The sequence below is a fragment of the Streptopelia decaocto genome (genome assembly GCF_964273445.1).
Source record: "Streptopelia decaocto genome assembly, chromosome: 1".
Lineage (NCBI taxonomy): Eukaryota > Metazoa > Chordata > Aves > Columbiformes > Columbidae > Streptopelia > Streptopelia decaocto.
This window is the reverse complement of record NC_138663.1, coordinates 77,121,703-77,144,961: the sequence shown is the minus strand read 5'-3', so window position 1 is coordinate 77,144,961 and position 23,259 is coordinate 77,121,703. Positions and strand designations below refer to the sequence as shown.

At 39.5% G+C, this 23,259-nt stretch overlaps 1 protein-coding gene across 3 annotated transcripts in view; it reads left to right on the top strand.

Moving 5' to 3' along the window:
- Positions 1-23,259, top strand: part of ST8SIA1 (ST8 alpha-N-acetyl-neuraminide alpha-2,8-sialyltransferase 1) — a 147,826-nt gene that overhangs the window by 73,470 nt on the left and 51,097 nt on the right. For all 3 annotated transcript variants that reach the window (XM_082054867.1, XM_082054869.1, XM_082054868.1), the window contains exons 3-4: positions 3,676-3,785; positions 10,035-10,127. In XM_082054867.1, the coding sequence (XP_081910993.1) occupies positions 3,676-3,785; positions 10,035-10,127 (203 nt within the window). The remainder of the gene's footprint in view (positions 1-3,675; positions 3,786-10,034; positions 10,128-23,259) is intronic.

Below are 23,259 nucleotides of genomic sequence, written 5' to 3'. Positions count from 1 at the left end.
TTACCATATAGTATTATCTCCAAAGAGCACCATCACCTTGAAAATGTAACATTCTTGATTGAAAATTATGTCTTACTGTAATTACACGTAATGCCCAAGTCTATTTTACAAAAAAATAAAACTGGTTCAATTCTGCAGAAAGTTGTGGCATTCTACTAACTCTTCAACCCCAACATAATGTTCAAAAAATTTGAAGGCAGATCACCCACACCATGAAGATAACATAAGATCACTTTTATGAGGAAACAAATCATTACTGGAGTCCATTTTTTTTTTTTTTTTAACCCTTAAAGGAAAAAATAACTCCAGGTTTTGATAATTAAATATTAAATTCAGCATTAAATTCACAGTGCATACCCTGACAAGCCAGTAGTAGAAGCAGTAAGAGGATGCAGAGAAACATCTTGAAAGCCTAGTAGTGGTGCGGAAAGCTAGTAATAAACTGAGTAATTCTACTGTTTGTTAGGGCTGGAGCTTCCTTTTGGTTATGTTGCAATTTTGCTTAACCTGTCTGCACCTCATATTTTGGGCAGCCCAAAGGATAATGCTTATGGAAAGTCACAGAATGAAGCCCGCAGCATTTCAGCTTTGAAGAGCCTCTGTGCTACCTGCCCCATCAGCATTTTTTGGCTGTGGAGAGGAGGAAAGTGTGCCATTCTAACATTCTACAGTGGGCTCGGTGTGTATATATATATGTATATATGTATATATGTATATATGTATATATGTATATATGTATATATGTATATATGTATATATGTATATATGTATATATGTATATATGTATATATGTATATATGTATATATGTATATATATATGTTCCAGGATGGTGATTTCCTAACAATTTCAAAGCCTGGGAGCCTGTTCCTTTGAAAGAGGGGAAAAGAGAAATGCCTTTTGTAGGGATGAAAAGGAGCCATATTTTTCATAGTTGCTTATGGGCGACAGTTGGCTTAAAGACTTGTATGATTTGTGTATGACCAGGCAGTTTGTTTGGACAAAGAGGCTCAGGGTAGAGTTCCTGAAATGTCCCTGAAGTCTCAGCAATAATACTGATTCCTGATTTAAATGTTTGAAGAAAAATCACATGCAAGATAACAAATGCAGGTTTCTGCCAGGTCATCCTAAGCAATTGCTCTTCATTAAGTTCAAAGCAGCTGAAATCCCACCAAGCAGCGGGAACACTTAATCCTTAGCCCTTCACAACCACCTCTCCACCCTGTTATGATACTGGAACTAGGTCTTTTGCATAACGTTTGTAGGAAGCTTCTACATATGGTCCCCTGGAAAATGCATCCATTGAACATTTTAAGCTAAACAGTGCTGTGTAAGCCCTGTCTGATGTCTGTGCCACATCCTGAATTTTCAGTACTTTGCTGGTGGAGGCAAATGCTTCTGTGAGCTCTTGTGGGCATGGTGGCGCTTCAGAGAGAGCTGTGTTCAGTCTGGTTTTCCTCCTATGTCCATAGAGCAAGTGGATTTCTTCACAGGTTAGGCAGAGGGACAACCACTATGGTCACTTTATCTGCCCCTTTTACTTTCCTTTGGCTTTCTCAAATCATCCTGGCAGCCCTGATCTTGTTCTTTTATTCCTTGGACTCTCTGAAGGACAAGAGTTTCAAAGCCTCACATGCTTTTGGAAACAAAAGCATGTATGCAAATGACAACTAATTTTATCATAACAGGATATTAGCCTCCCTTGAAGGACAGCAAGTCATCTCACTCAAGCAACAGCAAAGGCTGTTTGCAACTCATGGATTTTTGAAGCATTTAGTAGCTCCTAAATGTTTATTTGGGGGGTCTAATGCCACTCGACATGTACTAAAGCCACAGAATTTATGTGACAGAGTGTCCACAGCTCTTGAAAGCAAGACTTAATGGCTTCTGCCTTTGTCTGTGATTTGTCACAGCCTTGTCTTTGTATAACTAGCTGTCTTAGAAGGAACTTGGATATATTCTGAATAAGAAAGGTACTGTTATTTATAAAACAAATCACTTGTACATTTCCTCTGATTCCCATCCTCCCTACCCCCTGTCTTTGCTGATTATGGGAGCTCTCATTTGGTCAGTGTCACCTCAGAGATAAGATGTGCTTTGAATATCAAGATATTCTCCTAGTTCAATAACTGTGTAAATTAAAAAATGTTCTTGAGAAGGCAGATGCAGAACAAGAATGCAGCTGCATACTTAGTATTGTTCTGTTGTGCTGTCACTGGGTTCCTAATTGTGGGGAGGCCTCAGGAAACTAAAATTTATTTTTCTGCTTTAGTATATTTTAATCCAGAACTAGGATAAGCAGAATGCTTTCACGTTTTTCATTAGAAGGCAGATTGTGGCTTTATACTAGCTGAATGGAATCTAGTTTGCTGAGAAAAGAAGATAAAGCAAATAAATCTAAGGAAGAAACGACAGTAGAAATAGCTCCTAACAAATTCAAACTTTGTGCTGTAACGCTGGGTCTGTTTTCTGGGCCATGTACACTGTTGCAATGGCTGGTGAATACATGACACAATGTTAGATGTCACTCGGTACACTGAGTGAGGGCAAGTGCTGCTGCCATTCTACCTCATCCTCCTGAAGAGGAGAATTGTTTTGTGATGCTACATCCTGTCGTCATGGCATCTGCGTTCTCTGAGGCCTGTGCAGTAACTTGTGTCTCAACTGAAAAGTCAGGTTTTGACAGGTTTGATAAATAAAAAATCCCTGCACAATTTTTTTCTATGTGGAGAATATTAACTTTTGTATTGTAGACAAATTCCATTCTGTGACTAAATCACACTGCTTTAAATTCACAGGTCTTTTCAACACCTTTTTGAAAAAAAAGATAGGCTGCACTGTGTGTTGTTTAAATGACTGTTCCAACCTCACTAGGGGTGAATGACTTGGGGCTGGCAGGAAGATGTCCTACCCATAGTTCTGAGATCCTCTGGAATGAAGAAGACTACACATATCTCATTTATTACTGTGTTTGATGCATAGGATAGCAGAACAATTTGACCTTTCATTTTTATGCATTGCAAAGTGGCTACAAGAGGTCCTTATTTAAAATGATCCCTTTCTAATTTTAATTTATGCTGTGTCTGGGCAGCTGAGTGTTTAAGGAGCCGCTGTCAAGCTCTAAATACCTTTGCTTAAGGCTTTGGAGTGACTCATCCCAGTGACACAACCATGGAGGGAGCCAAGGTGACTCCTGATTCCTAATGCCTTGCTGTCATCACCTTATTCCCTATTCCTTCCTTCCTCTCTTCCTCAGAGCTGTCTTTTGTATATCAGTTCAGGAAGGTCACTTTCATGGATTTTTTAAATTTAATTTATTTTTTGCCTGGTTGTCTTATTTCCACTGTGTCCCTGCAGCTTGCATAGAAGGCTCATTCTCACCTGTCTGGCTTGGTCAGTATATGCATCAGGACTTTCGGCAGTTTTGGTTTTGCAGAGATGTTATCTTCTGTATCACATATGTTGTGTCCTGGTGTGGGGAGTAAGGATAAAAATCGTCCTATGTCTACTTACCAGCTAATTTCTCTACTTTTTTTTTTTTTTTTTCCCTAGCTCCTAATTCTCCCTTTTCTTTCGTCACTTTGAGTCCTGCCAGCTCCTCGGGTTTTCCAGCAGCGGCTGCTACAAAGATGCATGTGTTCTCCTCTGTAAAACCGGTCCTTGTTTTGTGTTGCTAGGCTACTCCCTTCCAGCTGCCACTGAAGAAATGCTCCGTGGTGGGAAATGGTGGGATCCTGAAAAAAAGCGGCTGCGGCAAACAAATAGATCAAGCAGATTTTGTCATGCGGTAAGACAGAAACCTCAATGACACATTGTCTCCCCTTCCCCCTGCTAAGTCTTGGACTTTTCAAAGCTATTCAGTTGTGATTAATCACTTATAATTTGCCTTGTTTCCCCCTACCTCTTTGCAAGATGCTTTACATAAGTGATCTGGGTAAAAGTGTGAGGAGAGGCAAAAAAGATACTTTTGACTGGCTTCTGCAAATATGTGCATAGTACAGGGGCAATCTGTAGATGAATGGGTTAAGGTTATGACAGATTGTGCAGGGTCTCAGAGAGCTGCTTTTCTCTTTAATAATGCAATTTTAGGCAGGGTCTCATCCTGCACTGTGCACTGTCCTCTGAAACTCCAAATGCCATCATATGCCACCCATTGAACTCAAGATGAGTAGGTACTTATTTATGGGGCAAGGCTTAAGAAGTGTAAGTTGGAACAAGCTAAAATGTTCCTGTTTTTTTCTTTCCTCAAGACTGATTTCTGGCTGACTGTCTGGGGAAACACTAAACCTCTTTCCTTGATGCAGGTTTTTTGATATTCCTGACATTTCCTTTTGCTGCAGCCTTCCTGAAGTTATCAGAACCTGTCAGAAAGGATGTTGAGCCAGTTACTGCTTTTGTGATTGAATTTGGCACTTTCTAGGTCTGCATTCTTTAAGGAAGAAAGACAGAAATTAGTTCCTCCCTGTTAAACATGAACAAGAAAAACATTGTGGGGGAGAAACTGGAGGAATGCTCCCAAAGAGATGAGAAATGAAGTTTTTTTTGAGATGGATGCATAATGAAAACCCACCTTAGCAAGTGTCCTTATTAGATCCTGATGGCTTATTATAAAGCCTTACAAATTTACTGCAAATCAAACAGTATTACTGTAATTTCTGGTTTACATCTCAAAGACCAAAAATGCCTTCAATGTTAAAGCAAAGAAATACATCAAACTAAAGACAAAAGGTAACATATACTTAGAGCATTCACAGAAGAGAAGATGTAAGACACAGGGGGAGAAGAGGCAGTGTGCTGATTGCCATTACTGCAGAACTCCTTAGGTGTTCCACAGACCAAATCTAAGAAACTGCAGGGTATATACCATGGTATTATTATCTAGATGCAATGGGAAATTGAAATGCTGTAGCACCAATCAGTTATAAAAACAATAGATTTTTTTTTCTTTTTTTTTTTAAACCAGCAGTTGTAGCTTGATCAGAAAAATCCTTTTCTCTCCAGGATGGTAAAGCAACCATTATCTATACAGAACTTATTTTGAATTGGAAATAAGTGACAGGGAAAATCCTGCAAAAATCCCAGTAGCTGCCTGCAGGCTGTATTGTATTAGTGATGTGTAACCATGTTTATGGAAAATGTTTCAGTTCTTTTGGGTTAGAAGCTAATATACCACTGGGAGAAAATATTTCTATAGCAGATAGAAGATAGGATATAGTTGATCTTTCTAAATCTGACTTCTATAATCTGAGAGCCGAGGGAGGAAAAGCACAATGATGACTTGCATAGCATGTTTCATTTTTTAAAAAAGAAATTTGTGTGATATCTTTAAAGTATTTCCACAGTGTGATATGTCACACCACGTTTTGCCCTTGTTCTTTCCTTCCATTCACATGGTTTTTGATTTCACTTAAGTGTATTTCCATAAGCTCTGTCATATGACTGCAGCCATCTTCTCTGATATATTGTAATCACTAGGGTTAATGAATGAGTTTAAACTCATCTTGTTCCTAAGCATCTTCTACAAACACAGTTGTAACAACATAAAGATTAAAAGAGCAGCATTTTCAGCCCAAAAGGCACAGCACACTGCATCTGCAATGAAAAAGGTGCATGGCGTATGGTCTGCATGTTTAGGTAGTGTGGTCATAATGGGCTCTTCTCCTAATACCTGGCTGGTTTTCAAGTTTGTGATGCTTATTTCTAAGAAAAAAAATTGATCTGCTCTCTTCCTTCCTGCTAACACTTATTTGAAGAGAGAAATGTTGGGTACTAAACCCTAAGCAATGCTTTTGTCCATGTTTTGACAGAAGAGACACATTTTCTTGGCATCAGATTTTGAAGAAATATTTCTGCATCTCACAATTCTCCCTGTCCCCCAAACACTTTCCATGGCTTTGCTGTGGTTTGTATGTCTACCAGAGAGAGGGTTTTTCCCTGTAAAATAGCAGGGGTGGTGGGGAATTCTCTGAGCTGTTTCCTGGTGAATTTATTCTTAAACTAGAAGCAAATTGTCACTGTTTCAAGTTGATTAGTCACTGTCCTGGTTAGGGGAAGCCAAGCTGTTCTCTTTCAATCACGCTGTGCCATGCTATCTAACTATACCAGCCCCAGTGGAGCTGGGGAGGTTAAATATGGTGGCACTTTGGGCTTTGAAGATGAGACCAGAGAAATATGTCTTTCAGCTGCCTTGTGCAGTTATTGTCTTGACATTGGCCAAGGTGCCACAAACGAATAAAAAGCTATGTTTGCAATTACATATTAAATTCATAGTAGTCCCCAGTGTTTAGTATATATGCTTACATAACATTCTGAAACAGCTAGATAGTCACATACCATTTACCAAATGCACATGCATCAGCCAAGTTTCCTGGATTCTCTGCACCTGTGGGACATGGACTTCTGTCTGGGCCAAACCCAGAAGAGCCATTTCTACCCAGTGAGGGTTGAAGGATCCCTCTCATTTTACCCCTGCAGCTGTTTCTACCTATTGAGTTGGAACGTCTCAGATGTGACAAAGGCACACACAGACTGCTGTGTCAGTTGATGATTTATTTTTTTACCACCTAAGGGCTGGGTCTAAGTCATATTGGTCTGTATAGAAGACCAATATGTTCCACTCTTTCAGTCAGGCTCATGTCAGAAATGCAGGCCTGAAATGCTGTCCTGATACCTCCTTCTTCACTGCACTTCCACTTACTTATTCCTCAGTACCAGGACCAAGACTAAGATAATTAAAAGGACCTTTCTTAGGATGAATCTTTTGCTTCTTAATGTGTTCCTCACCTGCGCAACACTCAAAACTCTGCTGACCTGTTCAAGAAAATAATCTGAAAGGCCAATAAGTTTTGGTCAACCGATTTCTTACTGAGTTTCCTCTGGATACTTATGCCGTTTCTTGATATTTCATGCAGAACAAACTGGGAATGAGGCTTACCGATTAAAGGAATTATGTGTGCTTAAATAATGCATCTGGGAATGGCTTGTGAAAGGAATGTCATTATTGAGATGTTAAGATGATAAAAACTAGGGAGAGATCTTGATCCTTCATAGAGCTTTTAAATAAACCCAGACCAAAACCAGCTTCTTAAAAGCTTGCCTTATTACTTTGTGTTCATTCAAATTGGAGATCATTAAACTGTAATCTACCAGAGGTCATTAATACCATCTTTCGGCTCTGACACAAATCACCTATGTATTTTGCTTCACAAATATTTGTTTGACCTGCCATTGAAAACTGCTACTGAGAGGGTTTCTATAACATCTCCAAATAGTATTAATCTGATTAAATTGTATTAATTTTCCTTTTTTTTTTTTTTTCTTTTTTCCCCTCTCAATGATCACATTTTGTGAAACCTCTTATTTTAATTTCTCTTTTCTGGTTTCCTTTTTAAGTTGTCCAGCTTCTCTTAAATTGTAGTAGACCAAACTGGAAGCTGTTTCCTAACTGAGATCTCAATACATTGTGCACATCTTGACAAATGTAGTCATGAAAAGGAGAAAACATTCCTGGAAAGTTTATTTTTCTTAGTGAACATGGCTGAATTCATCATTCAGTGTTCCATATAGGTGGGACTTCCTTGTCTTTCTCCATGATTTCCTGATGATGCGAATTTAAGAATATGGCTTTGACAACTGATATTCCTGTGCAAATACATGCAGATGCAGCACTACTGTGTCTTTTTCTTAGGGAATATGGGATGTTTTGCATTAACAAAAATTGCAGACAGTATAAGGTGTGCACACTAGAGCCTTCTCTGGACACCAAAGTTGCACAAAACTGTAACACATCAAGGTGCAGCAGGGAATTTGTGCAGCCTTGTTTGCTGCACTCTGCTGTTCAAGTGGTTGGATCCCTTCTCCAGATATTGCAAAGGTCAGTGAAAATGCTAACGGAGGCAGCAACTGCTGTGGAAGCAAGAGCTTTCCTTGTGACAAGATTGGTTTTTCCCAGCTTAGTGGAAGTGTATGGTGACGTGCAACAGCCCAATAGTTTCTGCCGTAGCCCCTGGAAATTGCCATAAAATCTGAACCATAGCTTACTTCCCCAGCTCCCACCTCTCACTAGAATCAAAGAATCACAGAATGGTTGGGGTTAGAAGGGACCTCTGGAGATCATCCAGTCCAACCCACCTGCTAAAGCAGGTTCACCCAGAGCAGATCCCACAGGAATGTGTCCAGGTGGGTTTTGAATGTCTCCAGAGAAGGAAACTCCACAACCTCTCTGGGCAGCCTGTTCCAGTGCTCTGGCACCCTCAGAGTAAAGAGGTTTCTCCTCATATTCAGATGGAACCTCCTGTGTTTCAGTCTGTGCCCATTGCCCCTCATCCTATTGCTGGGCATGACTGAAAAGAGTCTGGTCCCATCCTCTTGGCACCCACCCAGACCAGAGAAGCAACTCGTTGTTGGACTCCAGAGTTTCATGACGGACTCCAGCTGCCTGGAGGACACACGCAGAAGAAGTGGAGTGCTACAGAGAGTTTAATGCAGAAGATGGTGAGAAAAGTGACATAGATCTTCACAGGCAGAAGATCTGCAGCACAGGAACCCATGTCTCCCTGGTATGGGAAGAAGAACACAAAACAACTCCTCTCTGCACAGCTGCCTGCCAATTTTCCAGTGCTGGGGCCTCCTCCTCCTCCATCAGGGTGGATGTCTGCAGTTTAAAGCAACCAGGGGCTGCTTGAACCCCTTCTTTAGGGTCAGTGTTTGCCCAGAACATGTTCTTGGTGGGAGCAGAAAAAGGCAGGAGCTGGTATCTGAGCATGCCCCTCACCTTTCCTCACCTTCTGTGCTCTGTCTCTGTGCTGCACTTTTCCAGTGTGCTGCAGAAAAAACAATGAAAGCAGCATGCGCAAATGGGGATGTCTTGTTTTGATGGTTGAACTTAAAAACTGGAGGGCAAATTTGGTTATGGTGAAGCCCAAAACTTTTTCTTTTGGGAAAAAAACCTCAACAAAACCCCAGCAACATAAAAAAACAGCAAGTCTTTTTCTGAAAAAATTCAAAGTTCTGCTTGTCTCTGAAAATCCTGGTTTCATTTTTGCCTTTAAAGCATTAAAAATATTGTTCCTATCTTTGATTGTAAAAGTTGGACAAATTTGAAATTAAAAATGTTTTGACACCAGTTTTTGATGTAGTTTCTACCTATTGAGTAGAGTTCTCCTGACTGTAATTCGTGGAGCAGTGCATGGGCTTGGATACTATTTGAATGTATTTTCATCTTTATCTACTGCACTTTCCCTCTTCTCCTAGGTCTTCACTATGGAGTGTTTAGGACTGTTAATTGTCTTGAGCTTTCTCTCTACTTCTGTTTTTTGTAGTCTTGGTTCTCTGCTTTCCAAAATAAATTTGCACAGTTGCTTTGTCTTTATTATGTTATCACCTTGCCCATGAAAACAAGACTGTGAGCAGAACTGAGATGCACATATTTAAATAACCACTTAAAATTTTTCTTTGTGTTTTCTTGGTAAATTCTGTACGCTGAAGACAGCCCACAGTGTAATATTAAAAATTCCTGTTGTTTGCAAGACATGTAATGTTTTTAATACCACAGAGTGGTAACAGTCTGGGGCCTGATACTGATAAACAAGACAGAACCGAGTGAAAACAGAACTTTAAAAGGGTTTGGAAAAAGTCTTTGCTATAGATAATAATGGCCTCTTCCACAGCCTTTCAGTCTGTCAGAAATGCTGAGTCTGTGTCTCTCCTTTTGCTTAGAGGTTGCATAAGATCGTCTCTGCAAAAGGTTCTGTGTCTACATTTCCCCACAGTCTGATACAAAAACATCCTATTGTGCTTATAGGTGTGGTACAGTAAGGGGCATTTGTAGCTTGGTCTAGTATTTATGCAGTACTTTTACATTTTCTGACAGGTTTTTTTGTTTGTTTTGTTTTGGTTTTTTTTTGTGTGTGTGTATGTTTGTTTGTTTTTTTCTAAAGAAAAAAACACCTGCAAACTTTCAGATTAAAAAGAACTTAGGTTGAAGCCTGTCAATCCTGAATGTCATTTAAAATCTTGACTGTCTTTCTTTGCACAGGTGCAACCTTCCACCTTTATCCAGTGAATACAGCAAGGATGTTGGATTGAAAACCCAGCTGGTGACTGCAAATCCCAGTATAATTCAAAAAAGGTAGTGACCATATTGTTCCTTCTCTGGTCGGGGGAAAGAAAAAGAAAAATGCTTCATCTGTGTTATAGATATTAGTGCACCAGAGTTATCTGCTTAATGGTATTCTCATCCTGGAAAAGCATCTGGAAGAGATGAAATAAGCAATGCTTTGGTGTTGGGTGAAATAATCCAAGACTAAACCCCCGATCTTTTCACTGTAAGCAGGGAAGCTAAGGGAGGTTGGTTTTACAGAGTTATCTGTTGTACTGTACTTTCCTCAGTGCTTCCAGCTTCCTCCCTTTACAATGTGCTGGGCACATGCCAGAGGTGCTTTGGCTGCTCCCCAGCCAGGCGCATACTGATGGGTGGCCCAAACTACTCTGCTGGTCAGGCCAGATGGCTCCTGCATCCCACAGTTAATGAAGATGCTAATTTGGGTTTCTCTTTGCTTCATCACTGACAGTCTCTGGGTCCTTATTATCTTTGTATTATTTAATGTTAACTTACAGGTACAAAAGTGGTTAGGATGGAACTGATTGGCAGGTTGTGATCATACAAGCCTTGCTTTCTTAGGAAACTGGGACAAATTTTTGTTATTAGGGTTGGTTGAAATTTTCCACATTAGTAGCTGATGAGAGAGGAGAAGAGGGAGCGAAAAAATAAAAGTCAGTGTCATCTCAGATTTTGTGTTCCTGAATTGTAATTGCTGTGTTGTTTAGCACCTGGAATGAGGTAGGCTGTTCTCAGGCAGAACAAGATCTGGTAGTAACCTGCCATGCTCACTAAAAAACACAGAGAAAAGGTATAAACAAAGGGGATAAACAGGAAATGGTTAGGCATGAAAAAAAGTATAATGCTGCAGGTACTGGGAGGTGAAGGATTGTGAAAGGAAGCAAAGCATGGAAATAAAATGAGCCATTGAAAGCCAGGTGTTTTAGAAAGAAGAAAGGCACAGACTTGGAAATGGATGTTTGATGATATTCAAATTTAATATTTTTCCTCTGTATCAAGAATTGAAGGGTTCTCTGGTTTTGTATGTGGAAAAGACGATAGACTTTGACAGAGTAGAAAAGAGAGGGCAAGCAAGAGGGAAATAGAATAGCAATTGGCTTCAAGAGCTGATTCCAGGCAGAGAGTCTGAGTAGCAGAAGGCACAGAAGTGCTTGTGGGATGAGATTAAAGCAAACCAAGCAGAACTGGCAGAGCATGGCACCAGGTGCCAGGCGAGAAGAGGGAGCTGCTCAGGGCGGTGGACCTGAAGATGAGGAATCTGAAAATCCTGTGGGATGTAAGTGACTAATGAGATTGATTTAAGAAGTGAGGTGAAATTGCTAGAACATCCAATCAAGGACACAAGATCAGTTTAGCCATGGCATTTTAGACAAAAGAATAGGAGCAGTCTGAAACATGAAGCTTACAAGGGATTTTACAGTTGTCAAGGCAGTAGATTAAACTCATAGATATTTATTTTGCACCCTCCCCTCAAGATCTAGAGTGGAAAGCTCACTGTATTTAGTGATTTTGAACAGAAGAGGAAAAAGAGTTTTAGTGATGCTACAGGGAGACTATGGAGCTACACTAGAGATACTGTGGAGTTATCCAGCAAGAAGGAAGGGAAGGAGTGAGCAGATGGTTGAAGAAGCAGATGGAGAGAGTGAGAAGCTACCTTGTGAGAGGGGGAGGGAAATGGAAAAAGAGGGAGGAAGAAATACATGGGGAACAGGAAACAGGATTGTGTTCAGTGTCAGTTTTCAAAGTGAGTGGATGATAACTGCAGTGCAAGACCTTTGATGAGAAAGTAATGTGGGACATATACGCATCTGTATTGATTAGGGGGAGATATACAACCAGTAACTGAGAAAGGCACATTCATAGCACTGAAAATTGGCAGAAACCTCCTCTGAGGCTTGGAGCTCTTGAGGGATCTGACACTTTCCTTCCTCTGCCTGGTGAGGAAGAGATTTTTTTTTTTAAATAACATTTTACTGATGTTTCTTGTACACTGTCCAAACTCATTATTTTACCTCCTGTGTGTTAAGTTAGAGTTAGAAGGTTAAATCTTGGAAGTTAAAATAGAAAAAAAGACTACTACTCTGGCAACAAATAATCAACTTCGATGAACAGAAGCTTTTTAAGGAATTAGGACTGCTTAGCAGTCCAGACTTCTATGAAATTCAAGGATGTTCAGATTGGTGACTGATATGTATCTGTTTCTAAGCTATAAGTTAACTAGCTTCACATAATGGTATTATTCATTATCATTCTTCCCCTCTCCTCTTGTCCTTACTTTAAGTAGGTTGATATTGATGAGGCTTGACATCTCAATTATCTCTCAAGTGTCTTATGGCAGATTTAGTGAATTGGTCCTGCCACACCATTCATGGCTTCTAAAAGATTTATCCTTACCAGATAATTTACGATGAGGCATGTTGGATAGGGCAAAGTTTACATACCAGGGATGTAGAGGCAATTTTCTGTGTTCTAAATCCAGAATTCTTGCCTTTACAAAACTAAATTGTTGGCAGTAATTTTTCAGAGTGATATCTCAGCCACCACCATTTCCCCCTAGACTTTCAGGCTGAGGATGGGAGAGTCAAGATTTTAATCTGGGAGTACACTGACTTCAGAGATTCCTTCCAAACATTGTCTTTTGCAAAGCTTAGAGATCAAGTTCCTACTCTGTTTTCAGCAAGACATGTGACTGTGAAAGTAGTACAGTTTTAACTTGCAAAATATTATGCTCAGTTCTCATTTGGGTTTAAAAAAATGATGAGGAATATACTAACCTAACTTTGCTTCGTATAGTACAGGAATATTGACAATAGATGTATTATAACAGAAATTTCCCCATCTGACTAAGAGGCCACATGATGACTGCCCCAGTTTCTTTTTTCTTCTAAAATATTTCATGAGCATCTTCCTTCAATTAATATTGGAACTCACAGTCCTTCGAGCCTGTGTAGAACTCCTTTTTCCACTATGTATCCAAATCTCATTTCTCTGTCAAACCCTGGTTTGAGGTTCCAGTTGGGATTGAAATGTTGCATAAAGCTACTTCCGGGATCACTGCGACCTCTCCACCCTCTACTCCCCAGTACTTTTGAGGGACTGCAAAAAGGCTGGTATTTTTGATGTTTCCAGTTCATTCTTCTACCAGCCTAGTCAGCTTGGCCTTATCCTTAAGAAGCCACTTTGTAGGCAGAAGATTATTCTATATTTGTCCTGTTTTTTATTTTCTTTCCATGAGTAGCTGCTATAGGTCCCTGCTAGGAAAGAGGCAGTGCGGCAGCGAGAGCTGTGATGTGCTTACAGCCGTTCTTAGACTTTGGGAAAAATAAACAAGGTTATATCATTTACAGTGATTCTTTCTGTATTCCGAACACTGATCTACAGCTGTGGGGAGGGCCTAGTTAGTGGATCACATGTGAACATAAAAATGCTTAAATTGGTAGTGACAATTTTTTGACCAATGACATGAGATTTTTGACTAAGAAATGCAGAGTAACTATTTGCGATGTGGATACTAAGTGTTTCTGATGTCACTGGCTCTGGGCTGTTGAAGAGAAGCAAATTCTAGCAATTTCTTACCATCTTCAACAACTCTTGCAAATGTAATATAACACTCTCACCTTTTGTCTAAATTTTTAATTAAACCTGCAAATAAATGCTGTTTGCAGCAATCTTCCTTTCTAGTCACCACATCTGCCTATTCTGTCTAACTTGTGCACACATATATCGCCATTAATGTGGATATACCAGTCCAAATAGATGGTTTCCCAGCATTCAGTATGTTTCAAATCTACTGATTATTGGTATTTTACCCATGAGCTGTGTGAGTGTTTCTGACCTGTGGAGAAATAATGTCAATGGAAAATAGCATGATAACTACAGTAGCATTCTTTCTTTGCCATAATTCAACATCGGTATAACTGACAGAAGCCCCCGAGGTATGTAACAGACACCTTCCCACACTGTCTTGGAGATGTAATCTAGTATTCGGATGAATTGTGTGAAGCTCTTCCCCTTCTTCTGTATTTTCTCAGCACTGATGGTGCTGGAAGGAAGACGTGATGCACTTGGAGAAGAGCCAGGCAGCCATGCAGCTGCTCGGGGCGCTGCTGCCGCTGCTCTCAGCTTGAGGAACAGATCATGAAGGGGGACTTGAGGTCACTGCCTTCACAACCTGCACTCTATGATGAGTAGTTAGATCTGCTCCTTTCCCTGGAGAAGCCCCTTCCTGCCTCCTTCTCACCTCTGAAAGGAAAGCTTAGACACTTCTGTTACTTGAGCCCTCCATGCCGGAGAGCACATCAGTCCCTGGCAAGGGACAGGGCATGGACTGATGTTGCTGATGTAGCAGGAGAAGAGAGCCCTTCTACTGAAGGGGAGAGCAAAGGTGCCCTTCTCTACCTCCATCTTTTCTCTGCCACTGCTTCGGCACCGTGCAGGTCCCTGAGAGTGGGAGCTTAGTGCACAGAGAGGCTGCAGAGATGGGTACTGGGGCAGAGCTGTGCTGCCCTGGTTTGATATCACAGAATCATAGAATAGCCTGTGTTGGAAGGGACCTTCAAAAGTCATCTAGTCCATCCCCTCTGCAATGAGCAGGGACATCTTCAACTAGATCAGGTTGCTCACAGCCCTGTCCAGCCTGGCCTGGAATGTCTCCAGGGATGGGGAACCTACCACATCTCTGGGCAACCTGTGCCAGTGTTTCACCACCCTCATTGTAAAAAACTTCTTCCCCATACCTAGTCTGAATCTCCCCTCTTTTAGTTTAAATCCATTATCGCTTGTCCTATCCCAACAGGCCCTACTAGAAAGTCTGTCTCCATCTTTCTTACAGGCCCCTTTTAAGTACTGAAAGGCCACGATAAGTTCTCCCCAGAGCCTTCTCTTCTCCAGGCTGAACAACCCCATCTCTCTCAGCCTGCCCTTGTAGGAGAGTTCCAGCCCTCTGATCATCTTGATACCCTTTCCCACCATGTAAATCCACTTGGATGGGAACCGTGTCAGTCCTGTGTGTGTTTAGGGCTTTGGAGGTTACCGTTAATTAGATTCATTACAAAAATTTCTGTGAACTAGTTGTGCTGTCAGAGACAGGGTGAGGGTATAGGTGATATGTATTTCTGTTCCTACAGCCTTTCTACTAGAGTATGCCTTGCTACTTTGAATACAGAAATAAGTGAAAGTTTAGTTGAGGTAGTATCAGTCTTAGTTCTTTGAACTGTGGATACTTTTATTTATGTCTTTATAGTGGAGTGTCTCAATAGTCGTATAACATTACCGATGGAAATTGACTGGAACTTGGATAACTAGATTTAGGATCAGCCATTACACTTTACAGCTTGATACGAACTTCCATCACTGAATGTGAATTTTTTTTTTCAGTAAATTAATTCACTTTTTTGATCTCTGTGATATTTGACAAGTTTTTGCTGCATCCAGTTTCCTGCATTAAAGCAAGATGAAGGAATGAAACCAAAGGCTAACAAATGCAATGATTCTGCCTCTAAGCTTTGAAATGTCAGTTAAATATCGCTGTTGTTTATTAGGTTCCCATGAAATTTGAGTGGGATTAAATTTGCTTTCCACTTCTCCCTGCATCTTAGAGCCAGCTAATAATCTTCCCTGGATTCAGTCCTGAAAACATCTTTGAATCCAATTGACTTAAGCTGTTAAGAATAAAAAGATGGAACTGGGGCAATGATTTAATTTGATAAAAGCTTCCTTCATCTTTGATTAAACAAATGTACAATATTAAGCCTGTTGCTGACACTTATGAAAATTGTACATGAGAATTGCTCTTGATTATGTCCCCATTTAAAAGCTATATATTAAATTCCTATTGGTAATTGCAAAAGATCAGAAAACGAAAGAAAAAAACACCCCTAAAATAAGTTATTGAAGGAAAACCCCTCTTGCACATCTTGCTCTTTATTTAGGAGTTAGGTGATGATAAAATTTTTCCTTGTAAAGTCATTTAATCACCAAATTTTTAATATTTCTCATAGAGGTTCTTCTTTCATTCTTGGTGTCTAAATATATCTTAGATTATTTCTTTGAGAAGTACCCAAAAGTGATAAGAATAATTGTTAACATTCACATTGCAAGACTGTCCTTTTATGTTCTTCTGGAACAATCTGTGAACATCTATGCCAACAGCAACGGGGTAGAAGTTTTGGGAAGCACTTCTTTAGAGGCAAGACTATAATAAAATCTTCTGTATACGGAGGTTGCTTGGAGCCTCAATTGCTGGTAATCAATCTTTTCTCTCCTCTAATACAAAATTCCTTTAAAAGCTTTAAAGTTATTAAGAACTGAAGTTTCTCTTTGCAGGGAACACCTATTTTTGTCCTCATTTGAACAGAAAAGGAAGCAAAAGTGTGGTAATGGGTAGGACTTGCCAGTGTTACCACCAGACCAAAGGCAAAGCCAGGAAAAAACAAACAAACAAACAGAATTTCTGATTGAGTTTTGGATTTATTAGCTGATGAACAGAAATATGTGGAACTGTAATAAAGCCACGCCATGATTAGGACAGTTTGATGCTCTTATAGCCATGCTTTGACCCCATTTAAATCAATGGCTTTTACTCTCTTATTCATCCCCTTTCTGTAATTTCCAGCATGGACAGGATTGTAATCTATTTCAAAGTAAGAAAAGTATATGGAATACTTTTTAAAAATGCTGATTTATTTTGTATTTTCCTCTGCTTTTTACAGATGACATTTAGATGATTTTTCTCTTGAGAAGTTGCAGAGTTTGGCTGGACTCGGTGACCTTAAATGTCTTTTCCAACCAAAAAGATTCTATGATTTTTGGTGATCTAGTAATCTGGATTTACTTGGCTCAGTCTTTTGCAGTTGAATCAAACATTCCCAAATAATGTAATTCATGTGAATTAAACGCCATATGTACAGCTCCAATTTTAAAGTCAGTTTTTGACAGTGCAGCAGTAGATAAGTCACACTGAATGGCATGTATCTTCCCACTACAGATGTGCAGCCAGTACCAAATGAAGTGGCATTGCAAGCATTAGAGTTAGAATTCAAAGGTATAATTAAACATTTGAGATGCGTTCTGAACTTAACAGAATGGTATCCAGTAAAAAGCAAATACAGAGTCCTCCACATGGGGAGAAATATGAATAGGCAATATCCGACTATTTAGATTGTAACAAATGCTTTGTTGAGTTATCTAAAGAAGTGTAATGGTTGAAGAGATATATTTAAGCTCAACTATGGCTTCAGCTGGAGTCCTGCACTTGGCTTTGGCACCAGGTGTTCACAAAAGCCCCAGATCCCCAACACAGGTTGTCAACTGCAAGGTGCAGCAAAGAGCAGGAAAAGGAGACCTATGAAACCTAGGTCCTGAGGAAAGGATTGTTGCATCTAGAGGTGTCTCAAAATATATTGGTGTCTTCAAAGAGAAGTGTCGGTTGCTGTTGATGAGATGAGAAATAGTGGGCTGACATTTCAGGTTAAGAAAATGAGAACTGAGAATAAAAGTTATTTAATCTACTAGGGAGAAGAAAGGAGAAGGAGAAACTAAGGAGAGCTTTAATGGTTTCCCAGGGTATGGTTAGTTAAGGTGGTGAAGGTGAGACAACACCTCGTCAGCAAAAGCGATTGCCAGATACTAGGGAGAATTACCAGAGAATGCTCTTAAATCCATGTAGCTTGTGCAGGTCAGATACGTTGGGCTGATCAAGTAAAATCTCCTCTGAGAGAAAGAGCAGGTAAATTGATAATTTGGGTGACCCTTCATTCAATTAATCCATAAAATTCTCCATGTTACAGTAATTTAAAGGGCTAATTGATAGTGGGATGGGAAATTATAAATGAAATGTCATGAAAGTATAGTTTGATGCTTTCTCTTACACAAGAATAAATCTTTTATCTGTGATCATCATAAAGCAGAGAGAGAAGATACCAGGATAAAAATAATCCATTTGGATTTCTGATTGAAAAGGCCTTGAATTTCAATTCTAAAGTGTCTGTATTGTAGAATTGGAGAGGAATAACATGCATTATCTTACACACACATTTGTATATCTCCTACCTTAAACTGTGATTTTGATGATGATCATAGTTATCCCTATTGTGAATGGCATTTTAATTTCAAATCTTTGTCTTACCAAAATCACCAGTGCTTGCCCATATGTGCTGATATTAACACATTGTCTCACACATTTTCTTTTTCTTGGCAAACCATTGCAGGAAGACTGTTGCTTACTGATTTTTTTTTTGCCCTCCACCTCCTGCTGTCTTCTTAGACCACTGTATTGAAGAGTCTGCCAGCAGTAGCAACTGAAAGACAACCTGCTGTCTGATTTTCCCATTATTAGGTTTGTGAAATGGGAAAGCTATATATGTCCTTGAGCAAATAATGCATTTCATTTAGGTGATTTTTTGCTTCCTTGTATTGCTGCAGTAGGACTTGATATGAGAGCTTCTAAATCCTATTGCCAGTATGTAGAATAACATACTCAAGTGCCTCATGTTTAAATATGTGAGTGGTATCTTCAAAGTCAGTGGAATAACTTGTATGTGTTTTGCTGGCTCAAGCAATTTAGACACAATGCAAGTTGTGAAGAGGAACAACACAAAAGGTTTTTAAGTGACTAATCCATGTTTAGATAACTAGTCTTTCTTTGGTCTTTGGCTTTAACCCAGATTTTTCTACCACTGTTCCATCTCTTCAATTTTTTTTCAAATATTGGAAAGCAAATGAATGTTTTTTGTTTTTTTTTTTAATGAAGATACAAGGCATCCTGCAATCTGAAAAACTGCAAATAATGAGAATGCAGAAAACTACTACTTGTCTGCAGCCTGTGAGATAGTGACATTCCCAGCTTTTTATTCCCATCTCTAAAAAAGTAACAATTTACCTTAATAGCATCTGCAACTGTGTGATCCCCTAAATGTCAAAGAAACCCTCCAAATTAAGGAGGTGGGCACTGGAGTGTAAGGATTATCCTTATGGGCTTAGCTACAGGCCAAAAGCTTTAGGTTAAGCGCAGGTGTCACACAGGCAGAGAGGTTAATTAGTGTCTATTTTCTCATTAAACAGTGGAGGGGATTGCTGGGAATGAGATAATCTAGCTGAGAAGACTGGTGGGTTTTATTCCTCTGCTAATCTTCGCTGATTTGTGCAGACTTGTGAGATCCCAGCACCGTTGATCTCAGGCAGATGCTGTAGGGCTGTGCAGCAGGTTATTCAGCAGTCAGTCTGGGCAGCGAGGCAAGCTGGGAAACCAGTTTCTGGGTTGGTCAGCAGGATCTTGTGCCTTAGAAGCCTCCTCCTTGTTTTTATTTTTGCATTCTCAGGTGGGGATGACAAGATATGGCCAATCACTTTCAGACAGAATTTGTTATAATGAACGCATAAGTATTTGAAATGTTTTTCTGCTGGCATTTTGGTTTTCATAGACAATATTTCTATTTATGTAACATCTGGAAAGATTTGCTTGTTTGTTACCAAAAGCAATGTTTTTCTCAATCAAAATTTCAAGACATTATTTCAATGTGAATTTCAGTGAGAACACTACATCAATAGGGCTTAGATGCTGAAGAAAAGGACAAATACAGAGAGAAACACCTGCGTCCTTTAAAGGAACAGATTCTCTGCTGGTCTAAATCACTGTAGCTCCTACTGCAGTACGTTAGACCCACCAAAAACCTTATGTGTTGTGGTGTTTTTGTTTGTTGTTGTGTTGGTTTGTTTTGTCATCAGGGAAGACTGGCTCTTGCAGTAATGTAGCCTTTGGCTGGACTTGCTTTCAAAGCCAAAAAATCCCAGAGGGTATGGATGAGACAATCTCTTCTTCCCAGTCTGTTCTAAAGTCCAGGCAGCCTTATCTGCCCACCCTCAGTACTGGAAGTATAGCCTGTCCTTTGAGAAGGACATGTAGGCAAGTTAATTTGTTGGAAAGCATCAATACTAAGAGGCTGCTAGTAGAGGCAAGGCAGAAGCTGTTGCTTTATAGCTAAGCCATTTAGTGTAGTTTTTAGCTAGAGAGTTTTCAGCGCTAGGTACCAGTGCTAGTTCCATTCTAGCCAGCTGGCAGCCTAGATGCTAGCTAGTGTGGAAATCAGAACATGCTTTTGTCCAAAAATTGGTTATTTCTCATAAATACGTTAGTACCGGCATGTGTAGGTATCTCAGCACCATCATCTGACATTTGCTGTGCATATTTAGCGAGTGGTCATAGTGCACTGATCTAGTGCTGAAGAAGTCTCACAGAAACCCCTAAATTACTCCTAAACAGTCCACAGCTGAAAGAAATCCTGTTACCTCCCTGGGAAATACAAAGGTTTGTTGAAATTTGTGTTTTTTCAAACTGTAATACTCACCTTAAAGCTGGATGTGCAGTTAAAAAAACTGGGAGTGTGAGGTTGTGACTCATGAAATGTTTTTTATAAGCAAAAACTGAGCTGATTAAAAGGACAATTGGCTTGAGTCAGAATGTTAAAAAAATGCTGTGTCTTTCTTACAAGAGGATGGTGTTAAATTGCTATAAATGAGTCATTGTAAGCACTAGAGAATACTTTTCATGATCAGCCTTTTATGTATGATAACAGAAATATAATAATTTTCAGTGAAAATACACCTCCAAGTAGAGGTGGATTTATTTTATAGTGAAACTGCTATTTTTCTGAACAGAACAAATCCAGTTGTAAAAAAAATGGCATTTGCATTTTATTGCTTTTAGATTACTTCTGTAGAAAATTTGGGAAGTTGACAGCTGTCAAATTAGCGTTTTCCTTGTACTTGTTTAGAGAAATATTTAGCTAGAAATATCCTTGGAGGGTATCCTTTGAGTGATACACTTGCTTCAGATGTGACTGAATTACCCTACAATTTTGGGTATGGGAAGGTTGGTCAATACGGCATGAGAAGGCATAGGGTTATGAGTAAAGGTTGGCTGCTCTGGTTAGATAGGTGGACATGGGGCTTTTGATACGGTTGCTCTTCAGAGCCTCTTTTTGTGCTGGTTCCTGTGAATATTTCATGGTTTCTCAGAGCAGAGAAAAAAAATCTGTTGCTGAGAAATTGGAGTCACCTATAAAAGGACACTTGTTTCTCTCTGCATAACATAGGTTTTGGTGTCATTTTGTGTCAGATGAATACTAGAAGCTAACCCTTGATGCTGAGCACTTTTACCCTATCTTTAAAACCATGAGAAAATACGTTATTGATTCTAAGGGAAGGGAGAGTGTAGTCAGGAAACCTTTCTGAACAACAGTCCTTTAAAGAGGAGCTGCTGTAAAAAGTTGACTGTGAAGGGATGAAGAGAGGATCAGAAAGAGGAGGCAATGGGAAAAGGTGTATTCCTCTTAAGGACCTGAGTTTTCCTCCTTCAGGAGGGAAGACTTGTTTTAAGATTTTAGGGTACCATATTTATTCTCTGTCAATTCCTCTGCACAAGGCAGATCATGAAAGGAGTCTATAAATAAAGGTAATGTACCGGGGGAAGCATGAAGACCTTTGAAAGCACAATGGGGTGACTGCCCTCCTCTCCCATGCTGATGTCCATCGTTCTGACCAGCTTGTATGCTGGCAAAGAACAACTGGAAGAAATATTTTTGTCAATAAACCTGTATGGACTGGGCAATAAACTACCCAAGAACATATGCCTTCCCAATTACTCCATGCCTATTGCTGACAGAGGCATATGAGGGAAGAAACCCTATCAACCCTAGATAGACACATCTATTCTCCAAAAGTGCTCCTCATATTAGATGTATTAAAATCATCTGTGGGAATACTGAATTTGGTGGCTGTTTTGAGCTAGAGATACAGCAGCATCTGTTGTCAGTTCAGGCACTGCTGTCTTGGAGATTGACTCAAAAATCTCATATTTTTTCCAGTGAGGAACCACTGACAACAGGAAGAGGGAGGCCCTACCATTTGCCCCTCTTCCATGTAGCATGGTAATAAACAAACTGTATATTTTATCTTACTCAGACACATCTTGATTAATCTCTGTGGTTTCCTGTGAGGTACAACTGCTTACATGTTATTTTCTGGAGGGCTGATGCTACTTACATACAGCCTCATCCACTTTCTTTTTTAATGCTCCATATTAGGAGCTGGATGTAGACGCACTGTATTTTATTATTTGCTTACTGTTTGCCCTTTCCATTCCTTGGATTTGCTACTCTAAATACAAGAACTGGTTTTGAAGAAAATTTATTTGAAACGTTAAAAAATGATTTGGAGAGGTAGGAGAAACAGAGCATGAACAATAGAGGGGAAAAAACAACATTCTAAAAGTACCTGCATGCTAAATTGAATCTTTTATCTTTCAAAGTTTTTATAATTTTCATTAGTTTCTCTGTGGGATGACAGAAGGGTAAGAAATCTGGTCATGACATGATAAAGTTAAAATAGTCATTCATGACATTTTAAACAAGGATTTTGCAGGAAAATTCTGAGGAATTGCTAGAAATTTATTAAAAGTGGAATAATACATCACCTGCAAGGCAATACTCTGATATAATTGAGGAAACCAGTATTTGAAAGACTGTAGTACACTGAAAGAAAGAGGAGAACATAGACTAGAGCAAGTCTAGTGCATGATAGTGCAGAAATCAATACAGCAAAGATAAACATTTAGTCATAACAGAGGGTCCAGAACAGAAGTGAAAATGGAGAACAAATGGGTTGAGGTATTTTTAGGTAAACCAGAAGTCAGAGGGATCTGGAGAAATTCTTTTCAGGAGTTTATAAGTAAAAAGCCGGAGCAGTATCAGAACCACTAAGGAAGGATCTTTGGGAGTATTTTTTCAGTGAATGGTAAAAGAGTAGTAACTGTATTAAAAGAATGGGAAGAAATTAAGGATAGAAGGAATTAGTTATTCTGATATGGAAAGAGAGTGGAAATGGTTAAAAACTGAAGTAAGTATCTAGATGTTCAGAAGGCCTTTCATAGGAAGTAACAAAGAAGTTAAATGGCATCATGATTGAGGAAAAAGTCTCATCAGGGATTAAAACCTACTTTCAAAGCCAAGGTGTGCAAGGTATGAAAGTAAATTTTTCAAGTCTTATTCAGAAAGTTGTGACCTTCTTCTGATACTGATTGATTTATGTTCCATAAGAAGTCTTAAAAATTGTAAACAGCTTAATTCTGACAACTCTGGAATATGGT